General features: G+C 41.0%; 1 protein-coding gene across 7 annotated transcripts; it reads left to right on the top strand.

The window, feature by feature from the left end:
- The first annotated feature begins 253 nt into the window (after positions 1-253).
- On the top strand, positions 254-18304 carry LOC128908468 (serine/arginine-rich splicing factor 5-like). Of its 7 annotated transcripts, none has more exons than XR_008465959.1 (8): positions 254-399; positions 2675-2813; positions 6342-6412; positions 7194-7280; positions 9588-9660; positions 13546-13644; positions 14566-14676; positions 16789-16816. XR_008465959.1 is itself a non-coding variant. In XM_054198736.1 (8 exons), exons 2-8 carry the CDS (start codon positions 2688-2690, stop codon positions 17078-17080), a joined length of 834 nt encoding a protein of 277 aa, XP_054054711.1. In that variant the 5' UTR covers positions 254-399; positions 2675-2687; the 3' UTR covers positions 17081-18304. The 7 variants fall into 7 exon arrangements, 2 of the variants coding, with proteins under 2 accessions (XP_054054711.1, XP_054054712.1); XR_008465961.1 differs by lacking the exon at positions 16789-16816 and adding an exon at positions 12697-12847 and having other exon boundaries at positions 13571-13644; positions 14566-14585; XM_054198736.1 differs by having other exon boundaries at positions 13571-13644; positions 16789-18304.
- The last annotated feature ends 3755 nt before the right edge of the window (positions 18305-22059 follow it).

The raw sequence follows: 22059 nt of genomic DNA, 5'->3' as shown, positions 1-22059 counted from the left end.
AACGGCCTCGCCGCTCGCCCTCACCGGGCCGCAGCCCGCCCCGGCCCGCCGCACCCCTCCGGCACCCCTCACCTCCCGGCCAGAAGCCGCTCCCCTGGGGAACCCTCATCCTCAACCCTCTCATCCCCCGCAACCACCGTCCCTCCGTCCCCAAAGCCCCCGCGGCGCCCGTCCCCCGGCGCCTACATCTCCCAGCGTGCAACGGGGCGGCCCCGGGGGAGCGGGGCGCGTCCGGGCCGCCGCGCGGCACGCTGGGAATGGTAGTCGGGCGTCGGCGGTTGCGCAGCGCCGGTTGGGGGCGCGCGGCGGCGTTGGTCTCTGGTCGGAATACGGCAGCCATTGCCGCCGCCGGGAAGAGCCGGTTCACTCACGGCCCGCAGGACTCAGCGCTCGGCGACGGTGAGCGGCCGCCCCTCCTCGGCTCCCTCGGTGGCGGGAGGGCCGGGGGAGCGTCGGGCGGCGAGCTGCGAGCAGGGCTTCGCGCAGCCGGGCCCTGCTGCGGGGCGGGGACGGGCCCGGCCTTTCTTGTGGCGGCGCCGGGCTGAGGGGAAGGAGGCTGCGCTCGGAGGCCTCGCTGGTGCCGCGGGCCCGGGCGCTCGGCGGGCGGCCCGTGGGTAATGGAGGCGCGGCGGCAGCAGGCTTTGCGGACGGGAGGGCTGATGGCGGCGGGTTTGCTCGGAGGGACGGCTGGAAGCCGGCGGGGCTGGCAGTGAGCGTAAAGCCGTGGCGTCCGCCGCGAAGAGGCGATCGCCGCTGGGTGGGCCGACACCTCGGTGACGGGGCACCCCCGGAGCGGGCCCTCCCGCCCTGGGGGAGCGGCGGGTCTGGCGTTGCCCCGTCCCGTCTCGGCTCGCTCAAAGAGGCGGACGAGCAGATGGCCTTTGGCTGCGGCCCCGTGCTTGCCGGCCTGCATGTTCGATCTTGTGAGCCGCTAGTCAGCAAACGCATTGTGCTGGGAACAACGTGTGAAGCTCTGCGACTTGCAGGTGTCGATACAGATCTCAGATCCATTGTGCTCCCTTGGTGTTTAAATAAGTCGTTCGTGCACAGTTTCCACGTTCTCCGCTGTGTCTGTGACAGTTTCTCGCGCAGTCAGTTCCATCCACCCCATGTAAATTTCCTTCTGTGATTCTTCTCTCTTCCTCACTTTGTTTCCCTAGAACGAAGAACTAAAAGTATCGAGCAGCAGTTATGCAGTCGTTTTAATCTGTCAAGTCTATGTTGTTCCCCAAATGAGCGCTGTTGGCAGAGTGACTGTTCTTGCCGTGTTTTAGAGCATAGTTATGTAAGTCTGTCCTTCCTCTGCAAAGGCCTGGCTTTTGCTTAATACTGCTGGCCTTGCCAGTGTTTATGGTAAGGGTGCATCGGGGGAACAGTCTGTCGGAACACTGGCTACTCTTCGAGGGAGCTGATTCAGTCCTCTGAGCTGGATTTGCATGTGGGCATAAAGATGCAAGTGTGGGCACAAAGGAGGGAATGGTTACAAAGGGCAGCATAGGCTCTTGTAGGGGAAGCACAAAACTTTTCACGTGAAAGTGATTAAATAGCTATCACTTCAGGTCATGGTTCGGGGACAGTTTAGGCTACGTAAGTGCTGTCGCACTTCTGCCCTTTGGCCCATAGGAAGCCCTATACCTATACCCTGCCTTCCAAAGTTCTGGCGCTTCTCTGATGGCATAGTGAGCCCGAGGAAAGATGATAATCGATAGAAACCTAGTGGGTGTTAACACACAAGGTACATCACGCTAATTCAAAATTCTGCATCCAAATTGTCTTGAACTACTTTCACAGCTAATGCGGTATGTTGTCTGTTTACTGTCTGCTTTACAGACCAGTATTGTAATATAAGATCACATTGTATTACCACTCCTTAGGGCCTGGATTCTTTGGGTTTTGTATGGCAGCAAGCTCACAGAGTGAGCCAAATAAATAATATTTTCCAGTTACAGGAACTTAAAAATTAAAAATTTTAAATCACATAAACTGAAAAAGTGACATACTCAGGGTAAACAATGGAGCTTCGATAAAATATCTCAGATTTTGTATCCTGGATCAGTAGATAGTTCTGAAAATCTGAATATTCAAAATGACCTTTGCTTTTGCCATTGAAATCTGCTAATAACAAAATGCTTCTTCTTCGTAACTTCATAGACTGTTAAAATAAGGTATTTTATGGTTAGTGCAAATCGAAGTAATTTGATGACTACCATTTATCTTTTGGATGGTAATGTAATTTATTGCAGCAGTTCTTTCAGGTGAAAGCCAAAGTTTGAGAATGTTTTCTGTTATCCCAATGATTAGTGTAACAGTTTTGTTTTGTTTTTGTTAACAGCTCTTAGCTTAGTAGATTCATCTTGGAGCTTATAGAGTGGGTTTTTTCATGCTCTGTGGTGAAAAAGCCTTATTAGTCTAACAACAAACAGAAACATTGTTTCAAATACAAGAAGTCTTTATATGACTAAAAAGGACGAATTGGGAGTTCTGTCTGGGTTCTACTAGAAGTCTGTAAGACAGGATTTTCTCACTTCTCTGGCTATAGAGAATTGGATTTTGAACATATATACTGGGGGGACAATAAAATCAAATCCTATTTAACCAAGATTTCTGAGATGTAAAAGTGATCTTAATCACCCTATTTTGTCGATCTGATAAATAGTGCTGTTTTCTTTCTTAGCATCAACCTTAAGATGAGTGGCTGTCGTGTCTTTGTTGGACACTTAAGCTCACGTGCTCGGGAACGGGATGTGGAGAAATTCTTCAAAGGATATGGACGTATACGAGAAATCCATCTAAAAAATGGATTTGGATTTGTGGTGAGTAATACCTTAATTTCCTTTCTCTTGCTTGCAGGTACTAGCCTTGCTAGGCTGATGTCAAGGAAGGGAAGACGGTCTAGAGAATAGTAGTTCCAATGGAAAATGGAAAATAAGTATACATTTCAGACTGCTTTTCAGATGTTGGAATTACAGTTTCAACTGGGTTTTGCCAGGTTTTGCTCAAAATCTTGGTAATATTCTAGCTATATTAAATACATTGTCTAATCATAGTCTTCCATGGATTTAAATTTTATCCCTTATTTCTGAAGACAGTATAAATATCCTGTAATGGCATTCCAAAACTTGACAAAGTCTTGACCTGGAGAAAAGTTTATACAGAACCACGTACGTTCCTCCCTCACTACTTCTGGTCTGCTTGGTCATATCTCTAAATAGTGGTCCGACATAAAAGCAAAGTACGTGTCTAAGACAACAGGTGTAATAGGTGCTTCCTGTTGGATTTAAGCAGCACAGCTTTTAACTCTTGTGCAGTTGAAGTTAGGCATATTCACCATTAATGTGTTCACGGGGCCTAAGTGTCTGTCAGACTATTAAATGAAATACAGTTTGTTGGATCTTAGTTTTCTGCCAATGCTTTCTAGTGCTCTGTGCTCCTAAACTGTTGTCCAGATTTTTTACAGCTTTACATGTTCCCAAGTTGACTCAGGATCAGCCTGTTACTTAACTGTTATTTCCTGAGAACTGAGAATTAGCTGTTCTGCTGCACTGAGTTCAAACTGGAAAGGCTGATACTGCCCTTGCACTATGTCAGGCTTATATGTCATTTGTTCTGCCAAAATCAATCCCTTGGGTGAAGCTATGGGAAAAGAACAAAAAAGCAGGCTTTGCCTACGTTAGTTTCATACGAGTATTACTTCTTGACTCCTACACATGCCAGTTCCTGATTGCCCTGCAGTATGAGCTACTTCTTGTTGACTGCAACCAGGTAAATACCTGCTGGAGGTAAATGGTTGATCTAGACGTGAGCCTGAGTTTATTTAGTGCGTCCTTTCCAATTGCTGCTATTTCTCAATCGCCTTTCCCTGAGCATTGCTCTTCTCTTCTTGGGCAGGGCTGTTGACTCATTCAGGAACAACTTCTGTTCAACTGCTGTACGTGAGTCAGCCAACCCTCCTTCCTCTCTTCTCCAGTTCCTGGGCAGAAGCATTTTCTTTTTGAAGCTCGCTAATAAGCTTGAATAATTGTCCCATGACTGTCTAAAAAATTTAATTGTTCTCGTGATGAAGAATTTTTTCCTTACATCTGAACAAATCTTTCCCTCGTTTTACCTGTCATCCTGTTACTGTGCAGCCACATGAGGAAAGCACTTCCATCGTCTCTGTAACTGTGGTTTAGGTTTTGGAAGACTGATTAGATCCCCTTTGAGCTGCCTTTTCTTCAGGCTGAACAAGCATGGCGCTCTCAACCTTTCTTTGTTCTCCAGCCTTCTGATCAGTTTTGGTGGCTCTCTGCTGGTCCGGCTCCAATTTCTCAGTGTTTGCCTTGAGCTGAAGGGACCAAAACTGGACACAGTGTTCCAGGTGTGGCCAAACAAATGCCAAGTAGGGTGGAATAATCACATCCTTTGGTCTCCTGGCTATACTCTTACTGAGGCAACCCAGGACGCGGTTTGCTTTCATTGCAGCAAGGCCACACTGCTGACTCACATTTAGCTGACTCTCCACAAGGATTTCCGTGTCCTTTTCAGCAGAGCTACACTCCAGCCACTCGGACCCCAGCCTGTTCTGCTGCTTGGGATTATTCTGTTCCAGGTGCAGGACTTCACATTTATCTTTTGTTAAAACTTGCGATTCTTGTTGGCCTAATCCTTCAGACTACCAAGGTTTCTCTGGGTTTTTTTCCTCCTGGTATATCTATTTCTCCTCCCACTTTAGCGTCAGCTGCAAAATTGGTGAGGGTACACTCAGTCCTGTCATCCAGATAATTTATAAATGCGTTGAATAGCATTATCCTTTGTGGTACCTCACTTATGACGGGCTGTCAGTTCATCTTTGGTTTTGCTTATTTAAAATCTGTATTTATAAAACCTCTTACAAAACCAAGTGATTTTGATTTAACATTGTTGTAGTGTTAAAAGCATATTTCATTGTGCTTGATTGAAATCATTGCTTGATCTTTGAAATTAATTGTATTGACTTAAATATTGTAGATTCCAGTGCAGAATGTTTTCAAACTTCAGACCATAAAGCTAGTAGGTAAAGCTAGATAGACTTGCAGACATTGTTTGTTAGAAACTTGCTGAAATCATGGGAGTTGTAGGTGCTAACTATTGATATTCTTAACTGCTGGGCCTAAATTAATTTTCTCAAGATAATCTTTGCATCATCATGCAAAGATGGGTGATGTTTCACTCAGTAGTGAAACAGATTTCACTGCAGAGGGGGTAAGATCACTTAAGCAATACTATATTGCTTCTGAAAAGCTGTTTATAGTTACGCAAACCCTTTCTTCAACTTAAGAAGCCTCTTCTCTGCTGTTCATTGCGCTCAAGCTGCAGTTCCACAGTTGTTTTTTTTCCCCATCCACACTGTTGGTTCAAGCAGTCCCTACCCAGCTGCTTGTTCTCACCACTTATTTCTTTCCCTTCTCCCCTTGCTTCACATGATGTCACCACTGTTGTTCAGCCACATAATGAACCTACCTGGGAAGCTGATCTAGTTGAAAAATAACAGTCTTTTTCATCCCACCTCCTGCACAAAGTGTGCAGTTTTTAATCTGGATAGGTTTCTTGACCTAGTTTCCTGCAGAGCTGTACAAACAGCTTTGCCAAGAACCAGTGGGCTGAATAGTGGGCAGAGGCTACTCGGGCTGACTAAAGCAGCATTGCTGCCAAAAGCGAAGCAGCAGATTCCGTTGCAACAGTATACGGAATTGCGTATTATAGCTGATCCAGACCCACAGGTGGCCAGTGTTGAAGAGGGGCTTATGTTTCTTACTTTTCTTACGCAGGCACCTTTTTGCCAGACTAGTGATCTGAATTCTCTCAGAAAAAAATCAGGAAGGGCTTTTTTTTATGGTTTATTCTTTCTTTGACAATTCAGTAAGAACTGAATCAGCTCCATAACTCTTCAGAGGGTTTTGGGAGTGCACAGCTCTCCTCCTTTTGGTTGCAGTTGATCAGCTTGTGCTGTTATATGGATTTCCCTGTATGTAGATCTGTATTTTAAACTGAAGTAATCCCCCCACCTCTCTCCCCAAAAGTATTTTAAAAATTTCTGTAATAAACCAGGTAATTTAGTTAGTTTATTTTATACAGGTCCTGCAAATAGTTATACTGAAACAACTGAGGGAAGCAAAAGGAGTTTGCAGGGTGGAGAGAGAAGAAATGGTCATGAATGGGAACATCTTGGTTGTTAGTCATAAATGTACTAGGAATTCACTTCCTCCTTCAAAGTTCTGGCTGATACTTGCTGCAGAAATGTAAAATTTATAAAGAAAGCAGTTTTCTAGCATTTGAATGTACTATGAGGGAAAAATACATTTTTATTCCATTTTTCTTTCCAGGAATTCGAAGACCACAGGGATGCTGATGATGCAATTTATGAATTAAATGGTAAAGAGTTGTGTGATGAAAGGTAAACTTGATACCATAATTTCACTTACAAACAGCAAAAGTGCTTTGTATTCAAATACAGTGCATTAGCTTGTGCTCTGACACCTGTTTCTTGGGGCTCCATGGTGGGATACACCTTCCATATCTTTAGATAAAGAGATTCATTGGGATCCTGGCTACAGCCTTACATAGTTTGGGGCTACAGCCCCAAAGATAGTTTGGGACTGGAGGGCGTGGTGGTTTGGAGCAGGGCTGACTGGTTCCCCACTTGTACACGTTTCTCCTTCAAAGATGACTCAAGGTCTTGTCACCAGAAATATTGGTAAAAGTGAATTGAACTTATTTATTTGTTATTTATCTGTCGGCTTCATCATTTGGAGGGTTGCCCTTCGGTTTGCAACAACGTGGAGTATAGTCGTTGTATATTACAGTAATTTTTATTTTGATTGTGGAAGTTGGGTTTAGGTCATTAGGTTGTTGTTACTTATTTTGGTACTTTTTTCCTTTTGTGGTTACTCTTGGGCTCTGGTTGAGCAAATTTAATTGTTCCAGTCTGAATTACAGACCCATGACAATTTTCATTAAAGTCTGAGGGAGATGAATGAGGCAAGAGAATACCACTGTTCTGGCTCTTTAAGAAATGCCAGTAACTGTGTTATAAATCATTGCTTGCAAGGGCAAGATAATTCTTGTTTGTGTACATGTGCTTCCAGTTGCGAAAGATTTAAGTCAGTGTCAAATACTTAAAGTTTGTGTTTTGTTTTAATTTTTGTTTGCTTGTTTTGTTTTGTTCCTATCATAAGGGTTACAATTGAGCATGCTCGAGCCCGAAGAGGAAGGGGCAGATTCCCACAACGGTTCAGTTATTACCAGTCGCAGAGTGGATCTAGGTAGGTGGTCTGGACTCTGTTTCCTACTAACAGAATAACTGCAGAACTGTACTGAAATATTGTTTTCTTTGTGTGGTTGGAGTTAGGGATTCAGCTCTGTTTCCTTGTATAGCTTCACAAAATAAGTTTTATGTTCTCAAACCTTGGAGGTCCATCACTGTTATTTACCTCCTCTGGCTGGGAGAATGTAGGTTTTAAAGCAGTTTAACTGGCTTACAGAGGTTCACAAACCTGTTGTGAAATGCTCCCTCTCCTTCTTGTAGGCACTACATCGGTCTTGCTTCCTACTGTTGTGGTAAATGATGTGAAGGAGTAATGCTGCAGTTGTATTGGCTGCTTTTAAAACTACATGAAGAAAAATGCCAGAGTTTCTCTATTGAGGCTTTTGTCATTAAACTGAGTTTACAGGCTAAGTAGAATTATTGTAGAGCAGTAGTTCAAGGTATTTACTGTCTAACCAAGCTTTCACATTTCCAGTTGTACGGTTATGGAAATGCTTACTGCAGTACAGCATACAAAAGGAACTGTATTTGAGAAACAGTGCTAGGGCACAAGACACTATCATGTGCAGAAGTGCTTAAATACCAACTGATTGAGTTTGCTGACCGAGCAGGTGCCTTGCAGAAGGAGAGCCTCTGTCTGACGATGGAATCTGAAAAACAGGACATAGCTCATCTCTAGAATACCTGTAGTGGACATGAAGTATTTGTGGAGGTGTTCACTTTCGCATTTGAGCCAGTGGTGAACCTTGCACCAACTTGCAGTGGAGTTTGTGAAAGTTCTGCAGATATGCATATATTCCACCAAACAACTACGCATTACGTCTTTGTACTTTATATCGACCTGTGTGATGTAAATATGTATGGAATAATTTACTCTGTAGAGACATTCATAGCCGTGGCCTATGCAGAGTACAGTTTGGAAGAACGACGAAGACTTAACTGACATAAATCTCTGCGTTTGTTTCAAAGTCAGAATTGCTGCCAGTTACAAACCAGTGTCTGGAACATCTAATTTGCATATGCAAGTATGCTAATTAGATTATTTTTTCTTTAGTGGCAGTAACCTTGATGCGGTATAATTGGTCCGAGGTCCAGGCTAAAAGTGGACTTTTAAAGTAGGAAGTGTGATTGAAGGTCGTGGGCATCTGACGTTGTAGTCATGTTCATGACGTCAGACTGCCGATGCCAGACAGGAAGAGACTGCCGTTTGCAATAATGGAAAAATGAGACTCAGCCTGCCAGTTTTGGGACTCTGGGACCTCTCTTTAAATGCCTGGAAGATCTGGATGTTCTGAAAAAAATTGGGACACTTTGAGGTATGCACTGAAATGAAATTGCCTATGCTTCAGTGTACAAATCAATACACACCATTTAGGATTATGTTTCTATGGGAGGAGAAGATGAGAATAATTTTCTCTAAGGTCAGTGTTCTTGATTCTTGAATCTTTTTATAGTAATACAAAGTAGTGCCATTGTTAGAATCCTGCATTACTTATCAAAAGGCTGGCATACCTTTTTCCATAGTTCTCAGATCCATTTGGACTCAGAATGACTAGGATTGGGAACAGAAATGACCTGCAAGGGCAGTATTCTTTCCAGATGTATGAACATTTTCAAGTCATATTTTCATTTTTGAGAGGGGCTTTAATTTTTGGTTAAGTGAAAAAAATCGGCTTTCATTCAGGAACTGTAAACTGCTACAGTTATTTCAGGGCAACCAGTTATCTAGCTCTCGTTTTACGAAAATAAGAATATTTCTATCCACAAAAATATCTAATATAGGTCATGGTGGCATTTATAAATATTAACAAGTGATTTGGAATTTAGAAGCACGAACTAAGATGCCTTTAAATTGTGCCTTCTATCTCCCTGACATAAAGCAGAATTTATCCTACCAACCAAAGAAATTTTTTTAAAAATTGCCCTTTATGTGAATATCCTCCAAAACCGTATATGTGAGCCAAGCCTGTCAAATACCAAAATTAAACTAATTCTCTTTATATTTTTTTTATTCTCCTAGGCACTTGTTTCAGTGTATCTAGGAAAAATGGCAGCTATATTGACTGCCTTGATATAAAATTCTTCATCAAAATCCTTTCAAACCCTCTTGTAGCAGCTCTCTTCTCGTAGTGGACTCTCAAATATATTTTTGGCTAGGGAGAATCAAATCAGCAGTCCAGCAACAAGGAAAATACTTAAAATCTCTCAGCAAACTATAGAAAACATCAGATTTCTTAAGTTCTAAATTCCTTACACTGGAGGCTTTTTCCTTTTTTTTTTTTTTTTTTTTCCTGACCTCTTCTAGCCGGTATGGACCTCCTGTTCGTACTGAACACAGGATCATAGTTGAGAACCTTTCATCCCGTATCAGCTGGCAGGTGAGTTAACATCTTGTCTTCTTTTTTTACACCTTATTTTCCTACCCTGTAAGTAGACTGCTCTCAGCTTAATTTCTTAATAAAGCCATCATAAATATTTAACCTGAATAAAGAAAACAAGCAAAAGAGCTTCAGTGATTGCTAAAAACTAGCATTCAAAACTTTGGGTTCACAGCTGTGCAAATAAGTTCTATAACTAGATTTTGTAGTTGGGAAGTGATTCTTGCTTACTTGTGTTTACCAACTGATAAAACCTTTGAAGACTCTAAATTGTTGCTAAATTATTGCAGCATAGCATCCATTCAGACTGTCATCCTTTTGTATTGTTACACCTGGAAGTGCTTGCCTTTGGTTTGAGTGAAATTTAGGGTCTTGTCTTATGTTTCGCAAACTACTTTTGTGCCATGATGCATGATTGAAAAGCCTGGTAATACGTCATTAATAAAGGGAATCTTAAGAAAGCTACTGTGTAAAGTATAAAGTATGCTTACTGTAGATATTTTTTTAAAAAACCCAAACTTTCAGTAATTGTATTTTGAAGCTTTCTTGCCATCTCTCTTTTTTTTTTTTTTCCTTTTCACCTCTTGCTAATGTTTTGCTAATTTTTAGCTGGCTTTTAACAGAATAACTACATAATCAATTCCATTAGTTGTATTCTGCATAGTATACAGTCTATAGAAAGTTTACTTTTTAAGGGCATAGCAACGATGCCATTTACAAAACGTGAGTGAATAGCGGAGTTTAGTCGTGTTCATTAACCTTTATATTCTTTGAAAGAGACTTTAATTACTGTACTGAAAAATGCAGTAGAACATGTTGAACGTTCAAAGCCTTGGTCTTACAGCTAAATCCACATGAGGAGGCTGTTAGGCTTGCCTGGAGCTCCACTGATGTGTTTCATAAGAGCTTGGGTACAATCCATGCAGATAAATGGTTGAACTGGGTTTGTTTATCTTTTGCATGACAGGTTCAAAAGGTTCATAATTGTACAGTTCTATTAATTACTGAATAACTAAAAAAACAACTTCTGAGTTGATGTGATGAGCATTAATCTGAGTACCTTCTGGTTTGCTATGCAATTACATATATGAAGAGATCACTTTAAAACACAGCAATTGGAAACTACAGTAGGGACCAGAGAAGTAAGCAAGAATGAAGTATTAAGGAGAGCAAATCCTGTGATACTGTTTAGTGTTAAATTCATAATTTGAAAAAAAAATTAACACTTCTGTAACTTTTTTTTACTTGTGAATATTTATAATGGCTTTATGTGTACTTACCATTTTAGACTGAAGCCCACCCAATTCAGATTTCATGCTGATGAATCTTTAGGATTCTAATTAAATGTTTTAATGACTCTCTTAAATATGTTATAAGTTAGCATAAGAGACTTTACTTCTTGATACCTGCCTAAATAGAAATTGTTTGAAGCTAAAATCCATATGCAAGCCTCATTTCATTTTTGAAGCTGTACTGCTTTGATACTAACTATAGTGTTTTAACTTCTTTCAACTATGCTGCTTACACAACAGATTAAAATAGCAAACACATTAACAGTAGTGGCATTATTCTTCCTTTCTAATCCCTGAGTTTCTAGCAAGCACAATCAGTGCTGCTGATGGAACCTTCCTTTAAAACTTGCATGCATAATTTTGTTTTTGGTGTGTGCAGATCCCCGTGCTTATAGAACTTCTGTCTCCTTTAAAAGTTACTGTGTTGGGATACTTAATAAAAAAAACCAACAACAACAAAAAGAAAAAAAACAACTAAAAAAACCCCACAAAACCCCCACCACAAATAAAATTTGTATTCAGATCAGTTTCCTCAAATTGTTGACTATATTGTTAACAGATAATCTCATATCTAAGTAGTAGACAAACTGTCAGAATTCTCCTTATTTAGCAAACATATATTTGTGCGTGTTCAGAGCTTTCCAACCACCCTCATTAGTTCTTCAGTATCTTTGAATTTTCAAGCAGTTGGGAAAGTAGATCTGTGTTACATCAAGATGTAATTTTTAATATGTGTTTTTCCTATTTATGGTTGTCCTACACCTTATTTTATTTTGCTGCTAAGGACAACAGGGTATTCTTGTGCTGTTTAAAGTGAACCAGAACAGTAAAGTTAGGATAAAATTTGACTGTTCACTGATTTCTGCTAAGTAAAACCAGATAACTTTAAAACATTCCCCTATGAAGAGTAAATACTCTGTTGAGCTTGTATTACACATGCACACTTACTCTTTTTTGAACAATAATGTTGACATCTTAATCATGTTGACATTACTATCACAAATGGTATTTCATGATGATGATCCTTAGTATTCAGCATATAGTGTGTCAAGTCTGTGGGGCCTCGATTTTAAAGTCTAAAACTATTGAATTAGAAAATAATTGCGTAGATTAACATTTTCTAACTTCCTTTTGACTTACCAGTCCTGGTCTGGTTAAGTTCTCGTTGACTTGAGCAGAACCAAAATTCTGTTCTTCATCTCTAAATTGGGATAAACATACTGAGGTTGAAGTATAACTTTTAATGGTGCTGTAGGGCCTATTTTTCATTTGCTGTTAAAGTTTCTTTGTGTTAAACATGTGTGAAACAAGGGAAATACCTACGAGTTTGCATATGCCAGTTTTTAAAATAAATCTATTAAATTTTAATTAAAATATTAGATAAAACTAAGCCTTCTTATATTCTGTGGCAAAGGTTCTAAAGTTTTTCTTGGCTTTTTGTTTTGTAGTCTTTCCTTTCTTAAGCATATTTCTAACCAAGTGCATTTTGAACCTCTTCTAACAACCTTGATTTGGTTAACCCTCATTTTTCTTGTGTGGAGGAAAAAGAACCAAAGATTTGGGGGTTTTCTAGTGGCTGAAATTCTAGGGTTTGGCCTGTTCTGAATTTTCCTTTTGGTTCCTATGACATTCCTGTTTTTTGGCAATCTAGATCTTGGTTTGCCTGGGTTTGATCTCGATTGGCTAGCACAGATCATCCTCGGGTTCTTTAGCCACTTCTGGAGACTATGTCCAGTGCTTTCAGGGCCTCTGGTACCTCCGTGAAGCATATTGCTATGAGCCATCACTCTGCCTTTCTCATGTAAGAGAGTTCCTCTTGGCCAGCTAGGTATTGGACAAGCAACTCTTTGCTTAAGGTACCTTCTTTTATCATCTGCCACTTGTGGCGTGTTGCGGTAAGTAGTCTGGGATTATAAAATAACCAGATACTGTTCGGTAAAAGTACTGCTCTAACTTATACAAATGTTTAGTATTTTAGTGACCTTTTACATTATTTGTTTGTACTTTATCCTGTTGCTGAGCAAGTAATTTTACAGTGTCTGCGTGTTTAGCCTCTATTAAGTTAAATGGAAGGGTGTCTATTGACGTGGCACTGTAGTGTGACAGATATTCAAGTGAAATATAAGAAAAAGATGTCCCATGTAAAATCAGTAATTTTATAGTAATTACACCTATTTGCTTTTAATTTTGCTGTGAAGCTGGGGGAGGTGAGCATATGGAATGAGTTTGTCTACATATATTGGATTGGTATTTAACTGGGGTGTTAATGCTTATAGTCCGTCATGAAAATTTGCATTTAATACTATGTTGTTTTTCATCTGTTCTGATTTCAGTGCATATGTATTTTAAGTGTTTTCATAACAGCTGGTTTGGGGATGCAGGATTATTTTAAAAGCAGTATTTTACGCACTATAGTTGTAAAAGTGAGGGGTTCTTTCTGTATGCAGCTGATATTACATAGACTGAGTTTCAGAAACTTTTTTCTAAATTACATATATTTATAGAAAAATATAAAAGCATTAAGCAGTTTTAGCAGAGAAAGCTTTAGTGGGTATTATGTACTGCTAGCTGACTCGTCTGTTTCCTTTTTAAGGCTAAAATGTTAACTTTTGCTGCAGGACTTGAAGGATGTAATGAGAAAGGCAGGGGAGGTTACCTATGTGGATGCACACAGAAACAACAGGAATGAAGGGTAAGTTAATTTTGGGTCCAAATCTGTATGATAACTGAAACTGTTAAGATTATCCTTTTAACATAAAAGAAATGAAACATAAACCTGTGGTGTGGGTTAGATGCTGAATTTTCTCCAATTAAAAAAAAAAAAAAATCCTGTCAGAAAGTAGGACTTCAGAAGTGGTATTGAACTCAGTCTCTCCTCCTTACCATGAAAACAAAGTCAAAACAGAAGAAGGGGCAAAACCTTTCCACAGTTCGGTTCTGCTGTCTTGGACTTAGAGTTATTAATGTATAATAATTTATGATCTAATTATGACTCCTGAGGCTAGAATAATTCCTGTCCATGGCTTCTTTCCACTGGTTCAACAGACAAAGTCATGGGAAATCAACATAACCAATCTCCACAGGGAATACCTACCTGCCTGCTCTCCATTCTTAATTCTGCAGACTACAAAGGTCCTGCATGACAAAGCAGGGGAGAGGTAATTATGAATGGAGTGTCTTTGCTGGTCAAACAGTGCTCTAGGGCCACTGCAACCAAATGTAACTTAGACTTTTTTTGAGGGGAAAACAGATTAAAAAAAACAAACACAGGATTTTTTCTATTCATTGTTAAATCTAAGTAGGGCAGGAGAGTCTGCAAGTTTATTTTGTTTCTTGGACAGCTTTAGAATGCAATTTAGTGGAGGACTAAAAGATATTTCCCCAGCTGGTACAGTTTTGTGTAGCTTCCTGGATTTTTTCCATCTCGTTGCAGATGAGAGTTTTGTAAAGATTTAAGAAAATGTGAAAGGTATGAATAGCTAGGACTGCTAGTGTCATACTTTCCTGTTAACCAAGTTAACAATTAGCTTTTGGAAGATAAAATATCAAGCTGTGAATCAACAGAAAGTTGTTTGATTTTTTTTTTTTTTTTGTCTTTCCTGATGGTATACAGGGTTGTGGAATTTGCGTCTTATAGTGATATGAAGAGCGCACTGGAAAAATTGGATGGCACTGAGCTGAATGGACGCAGAATTAAACTGACTGAAGATCACAGAAGGCATAGGTATGTCACCTGACCTGATAAAATTCTGCTGAGGTCATGGATTTGGGTAGCATCAATGCCAAAGTTTTATTATCTAATTCTTTGTCCCTGAGCTAAATAGCACAGCACAGAACTACTTTCTAGCAGTGTAAACAGATCTAGATAAGAACTAACTTGCTGAAAATAAGGTAAATAGAATACTGTTGGATGACAGTAAGGAGAATTTTTTTTTTAAAGATAAGACTATAGCTAAATGAAAGGCCTTTTTTAAAAAGATAGGAATTTTGGTATTAAAATAATTGTAATTTAATAGAAAACTGCTTCACAATCCTGCGAAATGGCTCTCAAATAGTTGTGAAAGCCAACCTTTTAATGAGAATAAAAGAAAAAGTTAGCTTGCTTGCATTATTCCCAAAGCAGTTCTGCCATTTGGTCATTAAAAAAACATGTTAGCTGCAGCCCTTTCATTGTCTCTCTTAAAAATAAATCAATTTCTTTTCACAAAAAAAGGATGCATAACTAGAGAAGGTGTTAAACTCTTAGGCCTTAAAATGTACTGGTGCTCCATGCCTTTAGAGACATTTTTAGCATCTTGAAAGAAACCCTAACTAATTTGGATGGTTGTTTCCATAGAGAATAAATAGCACAGGTATGAATTTTCATTTCTGTGCTTTTCTTGACTAAAAAATTGGCTAAAAAAAAATGTTTGTCCACTCCTGGGGCGGGGGGAGGCATCTTTTCTCAGGTAAGTCATATTTTGGCAAGCTAGCAGAGATTGTCAAGGCTAGCAGTTCCTGCTCCCCTTGGCCTAACAAGATATTATGATGGAGCCTGGACAGCTTTTGACACTGTCTCCCACAGCATCCTCATAGGGAAGTTAGTAAGTGTGGCTTAGATGAGTGGACAGTGGGGTGGATAGAAAACTGGTTGAAAGACGGAGCTCAGAGGGTCGTGATTAGGGGCACAGAGTCTAGTTGGAGGTCAATGACAAGTGGTGCTCCCCAGGGGTCAGTACTGGGTCCAGTCCTCTTCAATATATTCATCAATGACCTGGATGAAGGGATAGAGTGCACCGTCAGCAAGTTTGCTGATGACGCAAAATTGGGAGGGGTGGCTGACACACCAGAAGGCTGTGCTGCCATATAGAGAGACCTGGACAGGCTGGAGAGTTGGGCAGAGAGGAACCTTATGAAATTCAACAAGGGCAAGTGTAGGGTGCTGCACCTGGGGAGGAATAACCCCATGCACCAGTACAGGTTGGGGGCTGACCTGCTGGAGAGCAGCTCTGTGGAAAGAGACCTGGGAGTCCTGGTGGACAACAGGATGACCATGAGCCAGCAATGTGCCCTTGTGGCCAAGAAGGCCAATGGCATCCTGGGGTGCATCAAGAAGAGTGTGGCCAGCAGGTCGAGGGAGGTCATCCTCCCCCTCTACTCTGCCCTGGTGAGACCGCACCTGGAGTACTGTGCCCAATTCTGGGCTCCCCGGTTCAAGAGGGACAGGGAACTGCTGGAGAGGGTGCAGCAAAGGACTACGAAGATGATTAGAGGACTGGAACACTTCTCTTATGAGGAAAGGCAGAAGGATTTGGGTCTCTTCAGTCTGGAAAAAAGACGACTGAGGGGGGATCTTATCAACGCTTATAAATACTTAAGGGGTGGGTGTCAGGAGGATGGGGCCAGGCTCTTCTCAGTGGTGCCCAGCAACAGGACAAGAGGTAACGGGCACAAACTTGAGCATAGGAACTTCCACCTAAATGTGAGAAGGAACTTCTTTACTTTGAGGGTGGCAGAGCACTGGAACAGGCTGCCCAGAGAGGTGGTGGAGTCTCCGTGTCTGGAGACATTCAAAACCCTCCTGGACACATTCCTGTGCAGCCTGCTGTAGGTGAACTTGTGTTGGCAGGGGGATTGAACTGGATGGTCTCCAGAGTTCCCTTCCAAACCCTACCATTCTGTGATTCTGTGGACCATAGCAGAAATCCAGCAGTACTCTGAAGTAACTGAATGCTGTGCATAGTGCATTCAGATGTTCAGATGGGTGTGCTGTGCATGCGAAGTAGTTGAGAATTTAAATTGAGGTTTTTAAATTCAGTAGGATGTGAGACTACAGCTCTTAATTGTGTTTCTCTAGAAGCAGATCTCGATCGAGGAGTTACTCAAGATCTCGCAGCAGGTCCAGGTCTACAGGATCTTCCAGATCGGACAGCCGGTCCAGGTCCAGGTCAAGATCAAGGTCCAGGTCCAGGTCTCGTTCTCGATCCCGGTCCCGATCTCGATCCCGGTCCCGATCTCGCAGTCGTACACCTAAAAAGAGTTACTCCCAGAAAAGCCACCGCTCCAGCTTGCTAGCTTCTTCCCCATCTCCCTCTTCTTCGAAAAGAAAATCTCGTTCTAGGTCGAGCTCTGCTCATAGCCGTAGTTAACCTGCTCTTAGAGATGTATTAATGCATTTAATTTGATTCAAGTTTCTTGAAGACTTGAGACAAATTATACATGCGAACTGGGAGGGGATGAGTTAACATGATGAAAGCGTAACCTCCTCTTACATTGCCAAAGTGCCTGTCATCAAATAGGCCATCTCTGTGAGGAGGGGCTGTCAGCTTTCTCCTTTCAGTGAAGTCTGGAGTGGGAAGTCTCTTTTTTTATGTTTTTTCCCTGCTATTAGTAAACATTTCTATCATAGATATATTATGTACACATAATGCTGAGGTAATGGGATGAGACAATACGCTGCTTTCTCCCTCTCTTGCCCTCACTTTCCCTTCCACTTCCAAGGCCTTTGACTTCCAAAATACTACGTTAGCTTTTGTCCTTGGTATTAAGTCCCCGAGAACAGGAAGTATAGATTTTATTCCTTTAAGGTTCTGTGGCTGCTTTTCTGTGTGAGAATGAATGGACCAGCTGAATTTAGAGTTCACTTTTTTCCCCCGTTGCTCGGCTTAACAGGCTGTTTTAAGTTCCAGCTTTAAATGACCTTGATAATATGCTTAATTTACAACAGACTTTCAGGAATACACATTGGTCAGTTGAATATTGCTCATTTGGATAGTGAATCGATACAATGTTAACCAGTAACGAAAGCTGGAATTTCCTGTTAAAATGAGACATACCATCCAGATGTCAGGATTATTGGGAATCCATTATACTAATTTTCCAGTAATTCACTAGTATGTGTTATTGTATGTAGAGGCCTTATTTGACAGGTGACTCCATAAAACTGCACAAAAATGTCAATATGCATGTCCATGTTTTTGATGTTTATAAAAGTGACATAGCTTTCATACCCAAAAGTATGATACTGAATAATGTGTGTATGACTAGCAATAGTCCTGATGGAAAGGAAGGTTATTTTAGTAACGACAGCAGCAAAAATCCCAGGAAAAGTGTAGTCAGTTGTGACAGGAAATGTTAATCATTTGAAAGCATAAAGAGGATAATTTCTTTAAATCTCTTAAATGCACAGTTGTTTTGGTCTTTTTCCACTGCAGATAATGTTTGTTCTTATAATAATTTGGAATTACATTTTTTTTTAACTTCTGTATTGTTAAAGAAGGGAAACATTTTGGAAAAATATGTAAATTAATCCCAAAGTCTTACATGTGTTTAAATGTACCATTCCTAATAAAATAAAACCTTTTTCTGGCTTACTTTGCAGTTTTGTTTAGTAACGTTGCTGTTGTTCACTTTGTACAGTCTTGCAAACATGATCACAAGGAAATTTATTTGAAGGTGTACCCATATGGAAGCAAGCAAAATGTAAACTAGAAACCAGTTATGACAGGTAAGTAACCAAATGCTGACTAGTAGGAGGACAGGATAGGATTTTCCTGTCATGGCCATCAGTGGCTGTTTGCACGGATGCCAAATAGTAATTTTTCTCCAGTCCTTGCAGAAGATTTGTGTGACACCTCCTTGTCCACCAGTTCAACAGAAGAACCAACAACCAAATGGCCATAGGTGTTGGAATCTTCCTATAAGTAAAATAATTCGTCACTTGAAATACGGTTCCAGAGATTCTTATATTGCCCACAGTACTTCCGTGCATCAAAGTCTTCAAGGCTGACACCTTTTTTAGAACAAATTACTGCTAAACATGTTCTTTGCTCGCATCTTGGTGTGATCTGAATACGCTAGCAGTTCAGAAAGAACAGAAGGAAAAAATAGGAATCACTTTGCAGAGGAATCTTACCAGATTCTGTTGGGAAAGCTGGGGTATGCTCAGCTGTGTTAATCGTCAGTGTTGCTTGCTTTAGTAAATTTGTTACGCTACCAAAAATATTTCCAGCAACGTCCACTGCTTAGCCTAGGACCTTTGAGATTGCCAAATGCAGTATCAGAGACCTTTGTTTACCTTGCAAATACTTTAAATATAGAGCTAACGTAGGTCTTGTGAATTTTATTAATTCTTGAATCTTTATTGTACATAATATCCCTTCCATGATTTTCTGTTGATTCAACCAGCAGTGGCATTAGTAAGATGAATATAGACCAAAGAACCAGCCTGCCCTTCCCCCCAAAAATTGTTGTGCTTGCAGACATACATACATGAACCTAAAGCCTGGTCTACCCGTAGATTTGTGTTGCTATTAGTCCTGGTTAGAAGTACATTTTTTAAAATTTATTTTAAATGGTATGATTGAACTGATAGTGGTTTAGTGTAAAACACCTAGGACTATTTCTTTTCTGTGCTGGCGTAGTAGCAGTTTAAACATCTTTGCCAGCACAGCTGCCTCCAAGTAAACTGTATGTAGTACTGGTTTCTAAATGTAGCAACAGGTAACTCGGGACTGCAGATTGTAGGGTGGTACCAATGCAACGTGACGCGATGCAAAAATAGACCTCTTGCTAATTTTTTTACATGTTTTTCGAGGTGGCAAGCAGTGGCTCTTTGTTCCTCTGAAATATACAAAGGTGTTTAGGTGAGGAAAAGGTGAGCTTTGGAAATACTAAGAATGGCAAATCTGATCTCTAGGGAAAGATTTGTTTATGGTAGATGTGAACTTGGCAGCTTTCTCAATATTTGAAGGGCAAGGGTAGGAATCTTTAGCAGCTAAAACCAGTTTCCTTAAAGGAGAGGTCGAGTCTCTGGTTACTCAGCTCTTAGTTGTTTCTTTTGGTATATTAATTTAGATGCCTGTAGAAATAATGGATTTTGAAGCCCAAATTTTTACTGTGCATGTGACTCTTTTCCATGGCTTTTTCCGTGTCAAAAAAGCTTAATGCCTTAAAATGTATGTTGGGGAGCAGGCAGAAGGGTGATCTGATTCCTGCCCTCCCCCCTGCCCCACCCCCATTTCCTGCTGTGTCACCACATTATTTTTTTTATTATTTTTACTTAAAGAGCACAGACTATGAATAGCAGATTAGATTTTTTTGCCTTTAGGGAGGAAAACAAAAACCAAACCAAGCCTCAAGACTATCATATCAGGAAGTCCTAACAATTTTGAGCGGGTTTCAGAGCAGCACAGCCCTGTTTGGCACACGGTAGAGTTGGAAATGAAAGCTACATTTTTCGTTGGGATTTAAAGTTTTGGTCTTACCTGACATGTAAAATGAGCTAAAACTGCATACACTTAATTGCTTTGATGAAGGGATAACTCAGTGCCACTCTTAAGTTGGTTATGTCTGACCTCAACTTGGAACAAACCCAATCTGGAATTTGTAGGGCATATGAGTTGATGCTAGAGGGGTTAAAAAGACGATTCAGCAGCCTGAATAAAATACTTGCTTGGTGATCAGCAAACATGGAAAAGTCTTGAGAGGGAAGAAGAGGGACTGGGGTAGATAGAAGCTGTGAAGGGAAAAAAGGACAAGAGGGGAGTTTGAATTTTGACAGGTGGCAGTTTCGGTGTCAAAGACTTATTAGATAGACCACAGAAAGGAATATAACTCATGACAACAGTTCCAATTTAGAGGTTTCCTCCAGCATGGTGATCTTGAGATATACAAATTGGGGAAGGTGTGCTCGTTTTTTCTGTTTAAAAATATTTGGTGTTCCGCTGAAGAGCGAACAGTCTAAAGAAAACTAAAGTTGTACCTGTGTTCCTGTGAGAAGATCATACCTATAAGGCAGGTAAGCATCTTGATTGGTAGACATAGTCTTGTTTGGTAGACTCTTTAGGGAACAAATTATAGGCTGAAACTTGGCTGAACTATTAATGTATTTCAGAAACCAGCTTATTTTAAAAATAGAACATCTTTAGACTGTGTTGGGACAAATTATTTATCCATATCAGGTGCCTTAGTTCCAACTTTACAGAGGACAGGAATGTAAGCTCCACTTTAAAATAACCATAAATAGACATCTTCAATGTAGTAAAGTCATACCTTTTACAGGCAGCATGTTCCAACATCTAACACTTTCCATGAGAAAGCTGGGAATCATCCCTTCCAGCTGGCAGAAAGCTTCTGCTCTCAGCCCTGCGAAGTTGAAAAGAACAAAGCGCTGAAGTCATGATGCATCTACAAGTAAATCTGTAATTACTTCTACCTTTATTCTGCTAACCCCATCCTTGAAGAGCGGTTTTCACAAATTTCTCCTCAGCAAATGGAGGTGACATAAGACAACACAAATGTTAAATTTACATTAGATTCAAAGGTTCCAGTTGTACCTTGGGGGTGCAGTTGGGCAATATGGCGAGGATGATCAAGCAGCTTGCTGCTGGCAAGACAAGCTGCCATCCCTGTGCCTGCCCCTTGTCTTCTGCCAGCTCTGATGCTCATCTGATCCTTCAGAAGCCAGTCAATTATATCACAAAAAGTGGGTACTTCAGGTCTCCTGCAATACAGCTTTTCCCAGTCCTCTCTGGGAGGGAGGATGTGGCACTATGACCTGGGCTATAACTCCCATGTGAACCTTCTGTTTGCCTCCATCACAAGTATCCGATTTTTCCTAACGTTATCCTCCCGTTCTGTTCTCCAAGCCGTCAGTCTCCAAACAGGACACCATCACCACTCTCCTTCTGCCCAGGATTTCTTGTGCTTCTCTTACCACAGGATATTTTCCTCCTGGGGGGAAGCCTTATTCTGCAGCTTGCAGCACAGGGCACAGCTGGAAGTTGAGCACGGCGACGAGTTGCATTTAGGCAAGTGGCAACATCCCACCCCAAAAATAAGAGTATATTTTCTGTGACATTTATGGCACCTCTTTATCCCTAATTACATTTTTGTCAATTTAACACAGGGCTCTCCATCCAAGGGTATCGCAGCAGTTTGTGATGATAAACTTTATTATGCTTGGCCACATCACATCTCTGCTCTGCAGAGGAGAAAATTAAAGCAAGTGGTGGGTGTGCTGACCTGCGGTGTCCAGAGGAGGAGATCAGGAGGAGGAAGGTGCCCACGGGAAGGCCGGGATTCCTCAGGGAACAGCTTGGGCTCTGACTCGTGCCATCTAGTGGCC

Source organism: Rissa tridactyla, chromosome 4 (assembly GCF_028500815.1).
Source record: "Rissa tridactyla isolate bRisTri1 chromosome 4, bRisTri1.patW.cur.20221130, whole genome shotgun sequence".
NCBI lineage: Eukaryota > Metazoa > Chordata > Aves > Charadriiformes > Laridae > Rissa > Rissa tridactyla.
Note: the sequence above shows the minus strand (reverse complement) of the source record. Positions and strands in the feature narration are given on the sequence as shown.